At 42.2% G+C, this 17,549-nt stretch overlaps 1 protein-coding gene across 1 annotated transcript; it reads right to left on the bottom strand.

The window, feature by feature from the left end:
* On the bottom strand, window positions 1–17,496 carry CATSPER2 (cation channel sperm associated 2). Its single transcript, XM_086363273.1, has 13 exons — window positions 17,366–17,496; window positions 16,542–16,688; window positions 15,614–15,787; window positions 14,953–15,021; window positions 8,320–8,492; window positions 7,628–7,783; window positions 7,228–7,352; window positions 5,716–5,894; window positions 5,403–5,502; window positions 5,028–5,084; window positions 2,041–2,252; window positions 1,504–1,671; window positions 1–127 (listed from the first exon to the last, which is right to left on the bottom strand). Exons 2-13 carry the CDS (start codon window positions 16,684–16,686, stop codon window positions 96–98), a joined length of 1,590 nt encoding a protein of 529 aa, XP_086219399.1. The 5' UTR covers window positions 16,687–16,688; window positions 17,366–17,496; the 3' UTR covers window positions 1–95.
* Between the last annotated feature and the right edge of the window lie 53 nt (window positions 17,497–17,549).

Below are 17,549 nucleotides of genomic sequence, written 5' to 3'. Positions count from 1 at the left end.
TTATTAACAGGATTTATTAGATTTTGAATTCTACATTTCCAGCTATTTCCTTCATTTATGTTGGCCAAAAATAGTGAAGCCATCCACTGTCAGCTCTACTTGTCTTCAAAGTTCATCAGTGCCCGCACTGTAAAGAAACAGACTGTAAGGCTGGAGACCTAAGAATATTCGGAACATACAAATGTTTGGTGAAGATCCTGCTTCTCTGGGTTCCAGGTTCCTACTCACATCTTTACTAATCTTTACTCTAAATTAAGCTGTATGAGTCTGTCCTCTTTGCCACAGATGAATTAATCCGTATTTAAAGAAACCACCTTGCTACCTTTACCTCCCCTTCACCTTGTTCTCCCCAGAACACATTGGGAGGCAGGGCCAGGACCACTGGAAAAATGCACCGTTTTGAAGCAGGCAAAACCTGTCTGACATCCTGCTCTCAATTCCATGTTTCATTGTTACAAATTCCTCTTATTGCTCTCCTGTGCCCACCTCTGGGAGTCACATTCCTCTTCCCTCATTGATATTTTCACTTTGGGTTGATTTTAGCCAGGTATTAGGCGGAAAACACTAATAACATGCTAATAAAAGGAGGATAGGTATTAGGAGGTATTAGGAGGATAACACTAATAAAAATGCCCCTAACTCTTCTAGTTTTTTTATTTTTAGAGGAAAAACTCATTGATCCAAATTAATCTCCAGGTAGCTAAATCTCAAGTGAGAAAATTAGGAAAAATAATTTTGAGTAGGTAGTTCTCAGCTTAAATCAAACTCTGCTATTTCAATCACATATTGTCTCTGCATCGGCCGACTCTAGAAAGGACTGAAAGGAAGAGAATTCATAAATCTCTTGAGGACAGTGGGCTCTTGAGAGCTTTCTGCCAACTATCCAATCCTCACAGCTATCAAACTTGAGCCTGAGGCCCTTACTGCCTGGGCCTGAAAGGTGACCTTCAAAGAGAGGAAACTCGCATTTCAAAAGCGGGTGGGCTGCCCAAACAGAGCAAAAGCCCACCTTACTATCCTAATTCTCAACAGCTGGAACTGGGTACTTTTCTCTTGGGAAATCAGCTCTCAGACATCACAGGATTTGTGTCCCCTACCAGGGAGATTCCCACGTGGCACAGTGGAAAAGAACCTGCCTGCCAACGCAGGAGCACAAGAGACACAGGTTCGACCCTTGGGTCAGGAAGATCCTGGAGAAGGGGATGGCAATCCACTCCAGTATTCTTGCCTGGGGAATCCCATGGTCCATGGGGTCACAAAGAGTCAGATACAACCTAGTGACTAAACAATAACAACCAGAGAAGCAGAGTTGCCAGGTCCTCACTAGGTTAGAAGAAATCAGGACATATGCCCAGAAAGTGATATGCCAAATGCTGAATTTGCCTTTTTTAGGTGTGAGGTAGAAATTCAGAGGCTGAGATGCCACAACAGTGAACATACTCTGTCTCCCCAGGTATATATATGCTGCTCTGATGAACTTAACTCCTAGCATCCATGGCATACCTGCAAACTCTTGTAACTGCTTACGCTCCTCCAGGTTATACTGAAGCTTCTCTAGCAACTCAAAATACCGGAAGAGTGAATCTCTAGGCCAGACAACACGTTCATCCTGATCCATGTCCATTAGCCCAGGCAGATTCTGGTGCACGTGAGTCTCCCAGTCCAGCTGACCTGGAAGGAGGAATGCTTCTTAAAAATATATTGAGATTCATGGAAGTTGGATAAAAGCTGATAAATTCTATGGGGGTAGAGGTGGAGAAAGCAGGGATGAAAGACGATGCGGGAAGGAGAGAAGGAAAAAATGTGTAGCACCAAGAAACCACTTTTACAGTAAACAAAGAAAGCCACAACCATACTTTTAAAAACTGCAGCAGAATCACAGAAGAAATGAAGAGGTGTGAAGAAAGTAATCAAGGCCACAACATCGGACTGGTGGCGAAAATGGGGAAATACACACAGTGGGAGAACTCCTATTAAGATTTTGGGCTGTCTCATGGAAAAGAGGGGTCTGAATTCAACTGGAAGAAACCTTCTGCTTACCGATAAGGTCACAGTATCTGGAGCTAGAAACCGACGAGCAGGAGGAAAACGAAGAGGAGGAAGAAGAGAAGGAAGATGTAGACTTTCTCCTTTTGGACAAGGACTTTGTTCTTGACTTAGATGCTTTTGAACCCTTTCTAGTGGCACTCTGCTTAGACTCTTGTTGAGAAGCTTCTGTTAAGTCTGAAGGTCTCCCTTGTTGACTGGCATCTCTGGAAGTGAAAAGGGAAATTTCATTGCTTCAAATACATCTACACGATATGACTAGTTCTATCCCTATTCTAGTCCTGGCCCTGGCCTAAAAGTAGAACTTAAAGCGATGAGGCATCTCTGTTGTGGCATCTCAGCCTCTGAATTTCTACCTCACACCTAAAAAACTGCTGCCAAGATCTAAGTTTAAGCATATCCAACCTAAATTAACCAATGGGATGCGCTCCTTTTAGTGCCCTTCACTGCATAACTTCTGTGCTCACTCTTATCCAGGCTTTCACATTCCACACTCCACCTTATTTTGCAGAGTCTTAGCCCCACCCACAGCCCTTGGCCCTATGTCTATTACACCACAACTATGCCCCCTGAGCCCTCGATTCCATCTCATTATTAGAGGGACAGTGGCCTCAGGTCTTTATGTCTTCTCCATTTACGGTTGCTCCTTTGGGGATCTCATCTCCTGAGTTTAAATGCCTCCTAGATCTCTGGTGGCTCAGATGACAAAGAATCGACATGCAATGCAGGAGACCTGTGTTTGATCCCTGGGTCAGAAAGATCCCCTGGAGAAGGGAATGGCTACCCACTCCAGTATCCTCACCTGAGGATATATAGACAGAGGAGCCTGGCAGGCTACAGTCCATGGGGTCACATCAGACACGACTGAGTGACTAACACTTTCACTTCAGATGCAAATTTAAGTCCCTTGTCCAGATCTCACTCCTTAAACCAAACTTGTATATATAACATTTACTAATGTAGAAAGCTTGAATTTCTAATGGACATCTTAAATCCAATCAAAACTAAATTCTTTTCCCACCAATCTTCCATTCACAGTCTTCCCCATCTCAGGTAACTGACCCTTCCTGCTCAGGTCAGACTCTCATCCTTAAATCTTCTCTCATAACCTACATCCAACCCACCAAGAAATCCTGTTGACTCTATCTTCAAAATATATCTTTTCTCATTAGTATTGGTGCTACTCTGGCCTGAACCATCAACATCTCTTATTTGGACAGCAGCATAGCCTAACTCATCTCTACGCTTCTCTTTTTGTTCTTCTTATAGTCTATCATCAACACAGCAACCAGACCAATCCTTTTCTCTTTTGAAAAATATTTATTTATTTGGCTGCACTGGGTCTGAGTTGCAGTGTGTGGGCTTAGTTGCTCCAACACATGTGGGATCTTACTTCCCAGAGCAGGTATCAAACCTGCATTCTCTGCTGCTGCTGCTGCTGTTGCTAAGTGGCTTCAGTCGTGTCCGACTCTGTGTGACCCCATAGACGGCAGCCCACCAGGCTCCCCCGTCCCTGGGATTCTCCAGGAAAGAACATTGGAGTGGGGTGCCATTTCCGCATTGCAAGGTATATTTCTAACCACTGGACCACCAGGGAAGTCCCCAGACTAATCCTTCTTAAACGTAAGTCATTACATGTTGTTACTCTGCTATGTTCCCCTTTTCACCCAAAATCAAAGCCTAAGTCCTTACAGTGGTCCCCCCAGCCCTACAGGATCAGGTCCCCATTGTCTTTCTGACCTCATCTCCTATCACTCTCCCCCCTGTTCACTCTACTTCAGTCACAATAGTGTCCTTGCCATTTCTCAAACACCACCAGGCATGCTTCTTGTTTAGGACCTTTGCACTAGCTGTTCCCTCTGCCAATAACACTCCTCCCATAGATATCCATGTAGTAATGCCCTCACGTCCTCAAAGTCTTTGCTCAAATGTTACCTTCTCAATAAGGCCACTCTGTTTAAAATTAAAACCCATAATGAATCCCCACCCTATACTCCAATCCCCCTTAACCTGTTCTACATTTTACTTTTTCATAATGCTTATTATATTTTAAAATTTTTTAATTGAAGTATAGTTGATTTGCAATGTTGGGTTAATTTCTGCTGAACAGCAGTGACTCAGTTTTGCACATATACACTTTTTATATTAAATGCTTATCATATTTTAACATGTTAATTTTCTTTTTAATATGTTCATTGCTTATTGTCTCTTTCCTCCTCCTACTTCATATAAATTCTATGAAAACAGGCATTATTGTCTATTTTGTTCACTGATATGTTCCAAGCAACTAATAAGTATTCAATAATTATTAGTTGATGCATTTCTTCTTTTTCTTTCTGCTCTCTTGTCTACTGCTGCACATTCATGGCTTTGAATAGCATCTGTTTCATGGAAGGTACTGTTACTAGTTTCCTATGGTTGTGATAACAAATTACCACAAACTTGGTAGCCTAAAACAACAGAAATTTATTCTCTCACAATTCTGGAAGCTGGAAATCTGAAATCGACATGTCAACAGGGCCATGCTCCCTTTGGAAGCTCAAAGACAGAAGGTTCCTTGCTTCTTCTAGCTTCTGGTAGAAGAAGCCTGGCATCCACTGGCTTCCTTTGGCTTGTGGTTGCATCACTCCAATCTCTGTCTCTGTCTTGACAGCTTCTCCTATTCTATGTCCATGTCTTCTCTCCCATATCTTATGAGGCTCCTAGTCACTGGACTTATGGCCCACCTGGATAATCCAGGGTGATCACATCTCAAGATCCTTAATTTATTTGCATCTGCAGAGACCCTTTTTTCCAAATAAGGTCATGTTCACAGGTTCCGGGGGTTAGGACATGGACCTATCTTCTCGGAGGCCACTGTTCAACCCGATATGATAAGTGGTTATTGAAGGAATAGAATCCTCTCTCAAAGCCAATCTTCACCTTTGGTTTTTCTACCTCTTTCACGAGTGTGCATCCCACTTCACATATACACTCCTAACCTGGCATCCAGTTTGCTAATGCTTGACCTCTGTGCCTCAGGGATTAGGTTTTGTCTCCTGAAAAGAAAAAAAAAAAGCAAAACAGTGAAGACAGTTACACTGAAGCAGGAGGGTAGTAAGCAAAAAATAAAAGAATTCTGATCATTAAGTGAAGAAAAGTGGGTGAGAACAAGTTGCAGTAAAGGAGTGAAAAAGAGTAGGAAAGCCCTGAAAGTGAATAAAGAGTCAGGCAGTATTTTAGAGCTGGGGAATTCTAACTCTGAGGCAAATCTGTCCCACAGGGGGAAACGGGATGAAGGCCAAGGAGTAGAAATAGAGGGTGGGATCGGGAAACCCTCGAGAACTGAAGGTGTGTATGAAGATATGGCAGCAGACCTCTGGATAATCTGCCGCTTGAATATGTCGGCTTTGTGCTGGACCTCCAGGTGTGTCATCTCCTCGTTCAGCTCATTCCTGATATTCTGGAAGTTAGTAACTGCCCCAAAGGGCCATTAGGAGTCGGAAGGCAGCGGTGACTAGACCTGGGGAGACCGCTTGGGTGGGGTGAAACCAAGTGAAACATCCATTCCAGGGCCCACGCTTTCCTGTTACATCAGATTCTCTCCCTCTGTAATCCAGCAAACCTCGCTTTCACTCTAACTTCTTCCCAGCCCCGCTGCCCACCAAGTTTCACCTCTTCTATGCTTACCCATCATGGCTACTATGATATTTCGAAAGATAATGGAACCAAGTAACAACCAGAGGATGACATAGATGCTGCTGAAGGTGCGGCTGACCTCAGGCACCTTCCAGGTGTCCTGAAGCAGTGCATACCAGTGGTCCAGGGTGAAGAGAATGAACACGGTTACTATGGAATTCAGTAGGTCCCTAAAGAAAAAGGAGATGTGAGTACAGAGGGAGCTAATTCTCTACGAAACACTACCATTTGTACTCTCACAGCAACATATGAGCACTTCTTTGCAGTTTGCTCTGACTTTGGCTCCTTTTCTACCATACTGGTTTTTTTTTTAACCTAATCTTCAGTTTGAAATTGCTTTACTTGCTTTTCCTTTGTTATGAATAATCTATGAATATCTCTAAGTATTCCATCAGTGCCTGAGGCACAGTAGGTACTCAATACATAGATATTAACTGAATGTTTAAAAATTCAGCATGTGATTCATGCTGATTCATGTGAATGTATGGCAAAAACCACCACAATATTGTAATTAGCCTCCAATTAAAATAAATAAATTTTAAAAAATTGAATCACCAACTACACATTATTTTTGCAAGTTCATTCTACACTGTTCTATGGACTTCACCTGGTAGAGTCACAAAGTTAGCAAACATCATGCCTACTTTGTTTGCTGCATGAATTGATAGCCAAGTAAGTGGATGGATGTGTAGCATAAACATGTGATTCCAAATAATGAATAATGATAAGTATATCACAAAAGATCTCAGAAGATATCTAAATTTTCCCTCTTATCCCTCCATATACAAATTATTGAAAACATCAGAGCCTGAATAGAATGAATTCTATGACTTCCCTAAATCAATACTCTTACAAAACCACCTGTTAGTCTAAGATAGAGAGCTGAGAAGTGCTGACAAGATTGGATTCCAATTCATAAATAACTTTGTATCCTCTAAATCCAAATAGACTTTCTACTAGTAATCAGAGTTCTCTAGACAGAGATTACTAGGAGGTTTTACTTTTGAAAGAATGTAAGTGTGTTCATGTGTAATTTCTACACTGAGAGATTGCAGTAAAACCAGTGACCATGCTTGAGAGTCATGGTAACATTTATTGATGTGTGTGAAATGTGTGAAATGCTGTGTAAGTGCTTAAATAAATTACATCATTTATCCCTATACTCATGAACTTATGCTACTTTTAATCCCATTTTTCAAAAGAGGTAACTGAAGCATAGAAACCAGGGCTTAACCATGGGAGTATACTGCTTTTTAAAGATAGTTGATAAGGGTAAGTTTGAATTTGCAAAACGCAGAGCAAACCAGGAACTAGCTGCCCTATTCTCAAAATTGGAGCTAATACCACTCACTATTCTTTGCTTTCTCTTTCCTTCTCCCTACTGTGTTCTATTCCCATTTCTTATAATAGACTATACTTGTATTACTGCACTTTGGATTCGCTTCCCAGTCTCATGTCCAGATTCTCTCCCCCACCCCCGAGGCTCCCCCTGGTCCTGCCTACGAGAAGAACTCATGATACTCCAGGTCCTGGCGAGTTGAACGGGTGTAATTCTCGAAGAAGTAGACACCAGCCACAGCAAAAATGTAGAAGAAGATGAGCAGCAACATCAAGAGGAAGGTCATGCTCTAAAGGTCATGACCTTGAGTCAGAGCTGGGCCAGACTAGGCTGATTTCCACCTACAGCCCAGTCAGGCCCACCCTGGAAATCCCCCACCAGACCCTCACTTCTAGCCTGAGCCCAGTCATCTCTAGAACACAGTGGCTTGTCCCCAGCCCTTTCTCATGGACAACATTTCACAGGGTCACTTATTGCCTTCTTTCACCCACCCAGACTGTTTCATGTTATATCCCCATGTTTTTCCACTTTGCCCACCTGATAGAGCTGCAATAGTCAAATTACCTTGAGGGCCCTGACCAGGGCCAAAATGATGACTCGAACTTGATGGAATCGTGCAAAGAGTTTGAGAGACCTTAGTACCCGGCAGATCCTCAGCAACTGGAGCCATACAGGTTTGCTTGTTACCCCTGCCAGCACCACAATCTCAGGAATCAGGGACTGTAGGAAACACAGATTGTGAGTAAAATACACCCCTCAAAGCACCCAGTACAGCTGCCCTTTTTTTATCTCTTCTTTTCATAGTTCTTTGGTCATTATCCTTTGAATAGCATTTTCTGGGCACTGTTTCCTCTTCAGTCTTCCTATAAAAAATTACTTAAACTCTGCATTTCAACTTGCTCAGATGTAAAAAGGGGATTATCTCAGTGCTTATCTCATTAGATTACTGTGGAGCTCAAATGAAAAAAAAAAAAAAAAAGCAAGTAAAACAGGATAGTTCCTGACATTTAATAAGTGCCTAGTAACTGGTAGAAGTTATTGCTGAGGTTAATGTGATTAGATTCTTCCTTGCTTCTAATAACAACTCCTGCAATGCCTGACTTTTAGTTTTAGAGAAAAAACAACCAAAATAAGGAAGTTAGGTACATTTCTATTTGTTTCTTCCTATACTGTAACCATCTTTTCTTGTCTTTGATTCACCTAGGCACATTTCTCCGTCCAGTAAATTAACCTTCAGGATATCTATCTATCCTTACCAATACTGTGACCACAAAGTCAAAAACGTTCCAAGCATTCTTCCAGAAGAGAAAAAAGCTGGATAGCCACATAAGAAGGATCTCCAAGATGAAAATAAGCAAGATGAACCAAGCTGCCACCTCCAGAGTCAGCTTCAGTGGCTCCAATTGGGTATTTGCAGATTCGAGCAGTTCTGTGAGAATAGAGCAAAGGATGAGTAGAGCTTAAAGAAGGGGGAAGTTGAATGATAGAGAATGATTAGCAACTGCTAAAAAGCCACAGTTGTGCCCACTGCTATGCCATTTTTCTTTTGGAAAATTAAGGAGTTTCTCTCCTTAATACTGTTGTTGGTTCAACCTATGAAACAGAACTGAACATGAAAAATAGCTTCAAGTCATCTACTGTTGGTTCTGGTACGTGTTAACAGCTACAAGTTACTGCCTTCTCACTCTGGGGTCAGAAAGTCACCAAGGAATTGCTTAGCGACCACCAATGCTGTCTGCTGTCTGTTGTTTGGTGTTACCGGAACACCAAACTTCACAAAGCAGCAATGGGCCTTCAGAAAAGAATGCAAATGTAGGGCCATGGTATGGAAAGTGTTTTATAACGTATCTAGGAACAAGAAACCAAATTCATGGGATGTATTAGGCTATAACAAGAAATTACCTGGTTGTTATTTTTATTTATTTGGCTGTGCTTGAGTCTTCACCGGGGCATGTGGGCAGCACACAGGCTTCCCGGCGCAGGGGCCTCTCTCTAGTTGCGGCGCGTGGGTGGGCTTAGTCATGCAGGTGAGTTTACCTGCCTCTCAGGATGTGGGATCTTAGGCTCAGACCAGGGACTGAACCTATGTCCCCTGTATTGGAAGGCAGATCCTTAACCGCTGGACCACCAGGAAAGTCCTTTTGTTAGTTTTAAAACTTTCCCTTTCTATTTTGACTAAAATTGATTTTATTCTGCAGACTGAATCCAAATTGAACCCTCTGTAGAACCTATTTGCTAACTTTGATTTCTTAACTCATCTTTCAACCCTCTTCACTTCTTCTATACATTTAATAGATGTATATCATGCTGTAGAAAAAAGCATTAAGATCAAAATAGGTTTAAAAGCTAAATAATAATTTGTTTCTCTTTGAAACAGAATAATCTGAGAACCTCCAAAGGCACTATGACTGATATGCCTGGCGGTTAATAGAGACAACAAGAGAATAATCAATCACCTTGAACAACACAAACTGCTGTGTAATTTTGATACATACTCAGTTATAAATTGTTATTGTTTTTAGCAATGTTTTGGCTAATTACATCTATTATGAAGTAAGGAACACTGATATTCAAATACAACTTCATGGAGAGCAAAAGAATAATCCTGCAAGTTTATTTCAAGACAATCTTCATCAGATTCTATAAATTGCATTCATCTGATAGAAAATTTTATTTAGCACATAAAGATATCTCTAGAACCTCAAAAACCAGTGTTAAAATTGTGTTATACTCAGGTTTTTTTTTTTGTTGGAAATAAGGACTATTCACACTCATGATGTGTTATTTTCAGAGAAGGGCTTGCAAATAAGCCAAATCTTCTTTCTTTTCTCACTCTCACCATTTAGAAGCAAAATATGAAAAGTATAAAAATAAGCCAATTGGTGTCTGAAGTGCAAAGAATTACCAATATCATTCTAAAAGAAGATTAGTTCCTATTTTTTTATGCCCGAACACATAATTAAATTTTCACCTACACTTTAACATATATAACATGTATTTAACATATAATACATAATGTTGTAAACCTAAAACTAGTACATATCTAATTTTTTTGAAAGAAACAAAAACTATAAAAATATAATACATAGGGAATTCCTTGGTGACCCAGGGTCCAGTGGTTAGGAGGCACTTTTACTGCCACGGGCCAGGGTTTGATCCCTGATCAGAGAACAAAGATCCTGTTAGCCATCCAACACAGCCAAAAAAAAAAAAAAAAACCAATAAAGTAAATATATTTGCTACCCAAACCAAACTTAACATATGTTGTTGTTCTTCAGTTGCTAAGTCATGTCTGATTCTTTGTGACCCCATGGACTGCAGAACGCCAGGCTCCCCTGTCCTTTACTATCTCTCGAAGTTTGCTCAAACTCATGTCCATTGAGTTGGTGATGCCATCCAACCATCTCATCCTCTGCCTCCTCCTTCTCTTTTTGCCTTCAATCTTTCCCAGCATCAGCGTCTTTTCCAATGAGTCATCTCTTCACATCAGATGGCCAAAGTATTGGAGCTTCAGCTTCAGCATCAGTCCTTCCAATGAATATTCAGGGTTGACATCCTTTAGGATTGACTGGTTTGATCTCCTTGCTGTCCAAGGGACTCTCAAGAGTCTTCTCCAACACCACAGTTCAAGAGCATCAATTCTTTGGTGCTCAGCTTCTTTATGATCCAACTGTCACATCCGTACATGACCACTGGAAAAACCATAGCTTTGATTATATGGACCTTTGTTGGCAAAGTGATGCCTTTGGTTTTTAATACACTGTCTAGGTTTGTCATAGCCTTCCTTCCAAGGAGCAGTGAAAGTCGCTCAGACTCTGAAACCCCATGGACTGTATAGTCCATGGAATTCTCCAGGCCAGAATACTGGAGTGGGTAGCCTTTCCCTTCTCCAGCAGATCTTCCCAATCCAGGAATCAAACCAGGGTCTCCTGCATTGCAGGTGGATTCTTTACTAACCGAGCTATGAGGGAAGTATAGGAGCAAGTGTCTCTTAATTTCATGGCTACAGTCACTGTCTGCAGTGATTCTGGAGCCCAAGAAAACAAACTCAGTCACTGCTTCTACTTTTTTCCCTTCTATTTGCCATTAAGTGATGGGACCAGATGCCATGATCTTAGTTTTTTGTTGTTGTTGTTGTTAATTTTGTACTTTGTAGTGATCTTAGTTTTTTGAATGTTGAGTTTTAAGCCAGCTTTTTCACTCTTCTCTTTCACCCTCATCAAGAGGCTCTAGTTCTTGTTCACTTTCTGCCACTAGAGTGATATCATCTACAAATCTGAGGTTGTTGATATTTCTCCCAGCAGTCTTGATTCCAGTTTGTGATTCATCCAGCTCAGCATTTTGTATGATGTATTCTGCATACAGATTTATAATCAGAGTGACAATATACAGCCCTGTATTCCTTTCCCAATTTGGAACCAGTCAGTGGTTGGGTTCTAACTGTTGCTTCTTGGCTGGCATACAGATTTCTACAGAGAGAGGTAAGGAAGTTACCTGTTTGTTGTGATACACACAGTCAAAGATTTTAGCGTAGTCAATGAAGCAGATGTTTTTCTGTAATTCCTTGCTTTCTCTATGATCCAACAAATGTTGGCAATTTGATCTCTGATTCCTCTGCCTTTTCTAAACCCAGCTTGTTCATCTGGAAGTTCTTGGTTCATGTACTACTGAAACCTAGCTTGAAGGATTTTGAGTATAACCTTCCTAGTGTGTGAAATGAGTGCAACTGCACTGTAGTTTAACATTCTTTGGCATTGCCCTTCTTTGGGATTTGAATAAAAATTGACCTTTTCCAGCTCTGAGGCCACTGCTGAGTTTTCCAAATTTACAGACATATTGAGTGCATCACTTTAACACCATCATCTTTTAGGATCTTAAATAGCTTAATTGGAATTCCATCACCTCCACTAGCTTTGTTGAGTCAATATATAATGCCACATAAAAATTAATTTCTAGACAATATGCTTTCTTTTAAAAAAGCATGATCACTTATAAAATGGAAAAAGTATAAATTTACTCACATTTTATTATTAAAATTATAACACTAAAATAAAATAGTAACATGTTACTTTAAAATATTTTTACTTCAATTTACTTCTCCATATCACAGAAAAAAACATGATAAAATAAAATGATTATAATTACTCAGGAGGTTTTCAAAGTTATATATGTTTTCCTGGGAAACAAAGTCATAGGACAACAAAGATTGGGGAGCTTTGATCTAGAGAACTGTTACTTACATTACTATTTTTCTCCCTATCTCTAACAGTAATATTTATGATCTGGAAAACTGCTTTTAAAAATCTAAACAAAGTCTTAATGTTTATCACACAAATAAGTCTATTCAAAAAAACTGTTAGTCACAAATTATTTCCCTCTGCCAACTCCCTCCTGCCTTTCTATCATGCGTACATGCTAAGTTGCTTCAGTCCTGTCCAACTCTTTGCAACCCTATGGACTATAGCCTGCCAGGCTCCTCTGTCCATGAGATTCTCCAGGCAAGAATATTGAAGTGGGTTGCCATGCCCTCCTCCAGGGGATCTTCCAAACCCAGGGACTAAACCCCCACCTCTTATGTCTCCTGCATTGGCAGGCAGGTTCTTTCCATGAGAAAGTATTTAATGAGCTTGCCAGGTGGTTGCCACATAGGCAGTCCACCGTTCCTTTGACACAATAATCATATTTCATATTCAGCTATTTTACCAAAAAGAATGGTTAGTGTTGTTCTATTTTGATTTGCCCATTAGATCCAAGGAATTCCATATAATTACTGCCCATTAGATCCAGGGAATCTCATATATTTACTTTATATTCTAAGGCTTAAGTCTATATCCCTAATCCTACAAGGTAAACACTTGCCAATTATCATGATTAACAAGAAATAGGAAATGTGGGTAAAATCCTCACCACTGTGGGGAGGAAATAAAAGAGTTCAAAGCATATAGTATACTGGAGTTGGCCAATGACACCAATTACTGTTGGGTCTTAAAATACTTCTGACCTGACTGCATTAAAACACTACTGTTAAGGTGGGAAACGTCCCCCAAATAGTGATGAAACGAGGAAGTGAGTTCTTCTACTCTCCTTTCTGAGTGGTTTGTTTGAGATGTAACCAAATGAGTTCATTGATTTTCCAAACATTCTTTTGCTTTTAATACGTTTCATAAAATTTATGACTGGTTTTAGAGTCATTTACTTTTTAAGCCACTCTTCTGGCTCATCTAACATCTTAGTTGTACCTTTACATACATTGTGAGCTTTCTTATTTGTACTTAATCTTTCTAAATCTATTTGTAAAAATGTAAATGTTGGATCACCTGCTGATAGGCACTCAGTATCTCTATTAGGAGATCCATTATATTAAAAACAAAAACCAAAAACCAAAAAACACCAGTATGTCCCCTACACACGAACCTTCAAGTTGCAAACTTTCAAAGATGCCAATTTGCGTTCACACATCCAATCACATAAGTTAGCTCATGTGTCTGGTGTACACGGTCATGTGTGTGCATCCTTTGCAAGTGGTTGTGCTTTTGTGTACTTTACTGTACAGTACCACATAGAGTACCGTATCTTTACTTCAAGACCAGGATGTCCAGAAGCAAGTGTAAAAACAGTGGTAATGTAGCTGGTACTGCTAAGAGGCACCAGAAATTGGAGGTCCAGAGAAAGGAACGAAGAGAGACAAGAGAAAGAAGTAACTGAAGAACCAGAGAGAGTCACAACGCAGGAAATGGCGAGGGGATTTTCTTTATTTGAGATACTTTTAGCTTTTGAGGCACAGAACCCGAACATAGAACAGTACACAAAGGTTGCAGCAGCCGTTCAGAACACAATCCAGTGCCCCCGTGTCATCGAAAACAAGAAAAAAAAAAAAAAGAGCTACGACCCAGACATCACTGGATTGTTTCTTTCATGAGCATAGATAGAATTGAATTCAGCAAGGAACCATCAACATCAGGCATGAATGAAATTGCAGCTTGCCCTCCATCTCCTATGTTTAATGATGCTTCAGCTCTACCATCTCCCACCTCCTCTCCCTCCTCCAGTCAGTACCTCTTCTTGCTTGTTCACTCGATGCCAACTGCTGTGTGCCAAATCTTGTAGTGTACCTTTCAGGGTACTGTACTGTGAGATTTAAAATGTTTTATTTTTTTTCAGTTTAAAAATTTTTTTAATTTATTTTTGGCTGTGCTGGGTCTTTGTTGTTGCATGGGCTTCCTCTAATTGTGATGAACAGGGACACTTTCTAGTCGAGTGTACAGGCTTCTCGCTGTAGTGGCTTCTCTTGTTGCAAAGCACAGGCTCTAGGGTACACAGGCTCCAGAGCACAGGCTCAACAATTGTGGCACACAGGATTGTTGCTCCATGGCATGTGGTAGCCTCTTGGACCAGGGATCGAACCTGTGTCTCACGCGCTGGCAGACGGATTCTTTACCACTGCGCCATCAGGGAAGCCCTTATTTGTTTTTTCTTTACATATTATTTGTGTGAAAAGTATCATAAACCTATTACAGTATGTTAGCACTATATAGCAGATGGTGTTGGGTACCTTGACTAACTTTGTTGGACTTATGAATACACTCTCGGAATGACTCGTTCATATGTAGGGGACTTACTGTATTAGACTAAACTAACTAACACAAGAAATACAGGTGGTTTTCCCATCTCCAATTTCTTAGGAGCCTGCTACCCCTACCTCTAAGTGTCTGGACTACCTTAGACTACTTTTGAGAGCCCTCCCAATGTTTCTAGGTCTTAGCAGTTGCACAAATCCAGGGGACTTAATATAATTGTCACTATCACAATTCAAATAACATTCAAAAGTGTAAAGTGATCAACTTGAAGGAACAATGACCCCCATCCTTTCATTCAATGTGAGTTCTCACCTATTTCAACCATCAGTACAACTGTATTCAAGAAGATGAGGAAGATGATAAAGTTTCTGAAGATAGGACCTGTCTTCTCTTAAGAAAACATACAGAATGAAGTTCTTTCTAATTTATGCAGGCGACATAATTAGGGCAATAGAACCCTAATGAGAAGAAAATGGAGTTTGGGAAGGAAAAAATAAGTCCTTAGGCAGATGATGAGGCAAGAGTGAGTAAAATGGGATAAAAATGAGTGGCAAGAGGAACCTCCCTGGTGGTCCAGTGGTTAAGACTCTGCCTTCTAATGCGGCAGGTGTGGGTTCAATCCCTGGTCCGAGAACTAAGGTCCCACATGCCATGGGGCATAACCAAAAAAAAAAACAACAACACAACTCTTGTGGGGGGTGGGGAGTTTGGGAGGAAGGGACAGTTAGGGAGTTTGGGATCGACATGTACACACTGTTATATTTAAAATGGACAACCAACAGGGACCTACCGCATAGCACAGGGAACTCTGCTCAATGTTTTGTGGCAGCCTGGATGGGAGAGCTTGGGAGAGAATGGATATATGTTTATGCATGGCTGAGTCCCTTTGCTGTCTGCTATCACAACACTGTCAACTGGCCATACTCCAATAAAAAATAAAAGTTAAAAAAAAATAAGTGGCATGAAAGGATACGCTCAAGGACCCATCCAGCCCATAAGGAAAGAGGTGGCCTCTCGCTGCATCGCACTCGAAGGGTGCTCATTAGCCTCTGGGCATGTGTAATCCGTTCTACATGACGAGGTTTTATGGAGAAGCGTACAAGCTGGTGTTGATCTCCCAACATAAGCTTCTTCTGACGGGAAGAATCTACATCAAACATAAAAAAGGGACAGTGGATAAACATAAAAAGAAATCTTTGGGAGTATCAAGAGCAGGTAGGGTTGAGCGGCGGGAACACTTGTTAAGTAATGGACCCCTCCCACACCCCCCAGGGCTTACCTAGCTATTCCTTCACATAGCAACTAACACTAGTTTGAAGTAAGAGCTAACCTATTGCTTATGACCAACACTGTTCATGCCCAAGATAAGTTACAGGTTCAACCCTCAAAGTTCTCAGTGTCTTTGGTGGAAACATCCAGGCCAACCAGGGCTACTAGCTATCCTAGGCCTAAAAACGAGTGACATAGTTCTATCTCCTGGATTCAGAGCTTTATTTACTAAGTCTTTATCAAGTTTGGTGTAACTTTTTAAAAGCTGCAACCAAACCAATCTCCCCTGAATTTTCCACCTTTAAAATTTTCTCTGCTTCCTACTCTTCGGAGGGTGTGGTTACATGTGTGTGTGTATTCAGTCACTCAGCTGTGTCCCACTCTGCGACCCCACGGACTGTAGCCGCCCACCCTCCCTCCCCCCGCCCCAGCCCCGGGCTCCTCTGTCCATGGGATTTTCCAAGCAAGAATACTGGAGAGGGTTGCCATTTCCTCCTCCAGGAGATCTTCCCCATCCAGGGATGAAACCCGCATCTCCTGCATTGGCAGGTGGATTCTTTACCACTGTGCCACCTGGGAAGGGTGTGGATGGGAGCCTTAAATGCATCTTAGTGAAGAAACAGGCTGCTGACCAAGTATCTCTCGGATTGTGTGCCGTGGCACAGCTTGGCTCAAGCCTTGCAGATGCTCGATGAGAGAGAAAGTATCAATGAGCCGGGAACGAATGGCATCAGCCCGGGGTAGTTGCATGTGTCCTGATGGGTGATAAGTGGCCATGTCTGTTAAGAAAATAAAAGTGTCATTTCATTTTTGGAGTTGCACCAAGGCTTAGAGATTCTCTTCCCTTTCTCCCAAGGTCTTCGCCCTTAAGAGGACAAATACATTGTACTCAGACTCAAGGCCTTTTGAAACAAAAGGAGACGGGATTCATTAAAGAATCTGCGTAGTTGACTAAGCGGCCAGGCGCCTTCACCCGTGTGACAGCAGTTCTAGTTAAATGCAGCAGCCACAAAAGGTAGGAGTCCCGGGTTGGACAAAGAGGAATTCAAGCACTACCTGGACCTGAGGGAGTCAGGTAATGCAATGAGATGGGACAGAGGGAGGGCTCAGGAACTGGCTCCGAAAAGAAAAACCCAGTTCCATGAGGAACTGGATAAAAGGCAACAGCCTGACATTTTGAAAATGTGTCCGATCCCAAGCGTGACCACTCCAACGCGCTCCCTCGGGTGCCAGCTCCTTCTCTCAATTCCCGCTCCTGGGCCTCATCTCAGCCCAGGCTCTCTTCCGCCCACTCAGCCCTGACTTCAACTCCTCCGCCTCCGGTTCTGGCGCCCCCTGAGCTCGGCTGTCCGCAGGCGGGACGAATTCAGGGTCGGCTCCCAGCTCCGCAGCGCCACACGTCCGGCTCCCGCCCGGTCCCGCCCGGTCCCGGGTTCCGGCTGGTCCCCGGACCCACCCCCAGCAGCAACCAGCGACCCGGGCCCCCCTTCGCGGCCCCGGTCGCCCCGGCGCTCGCCGCCTCGGCCCCGCCCCACGCTCCGGCCACTCGGCGGTTACCAGCTGGTCCCGCCCGCCCGACGCGGGCGCCGCACAGCCAATCGGCGGCTGCCACACTGCGGCCCGAGCCGGGCTGGGGGGTT

This window comes from Bos grunniens, chromosome 21 (assembly GCF_055505025.1).
Source record: "Bos grunniens cultivar Pamir isolate PY7600 chromosome 21, Bosgru_T2T1.0, whole genome shotgun sequence".
In the NCBI taxonomy this organism is placed as follows: domain Eukaryota; kingdom Metazoa; phylum Chordata; class Mammalia; order Artiodactyla; family Bovidae; genus Bos; species Bos grunniens.
Note: the sequence above shows the minus strand (reverse complement) of the source record. Positions and strands in the feature narration are given on the sequence as shown.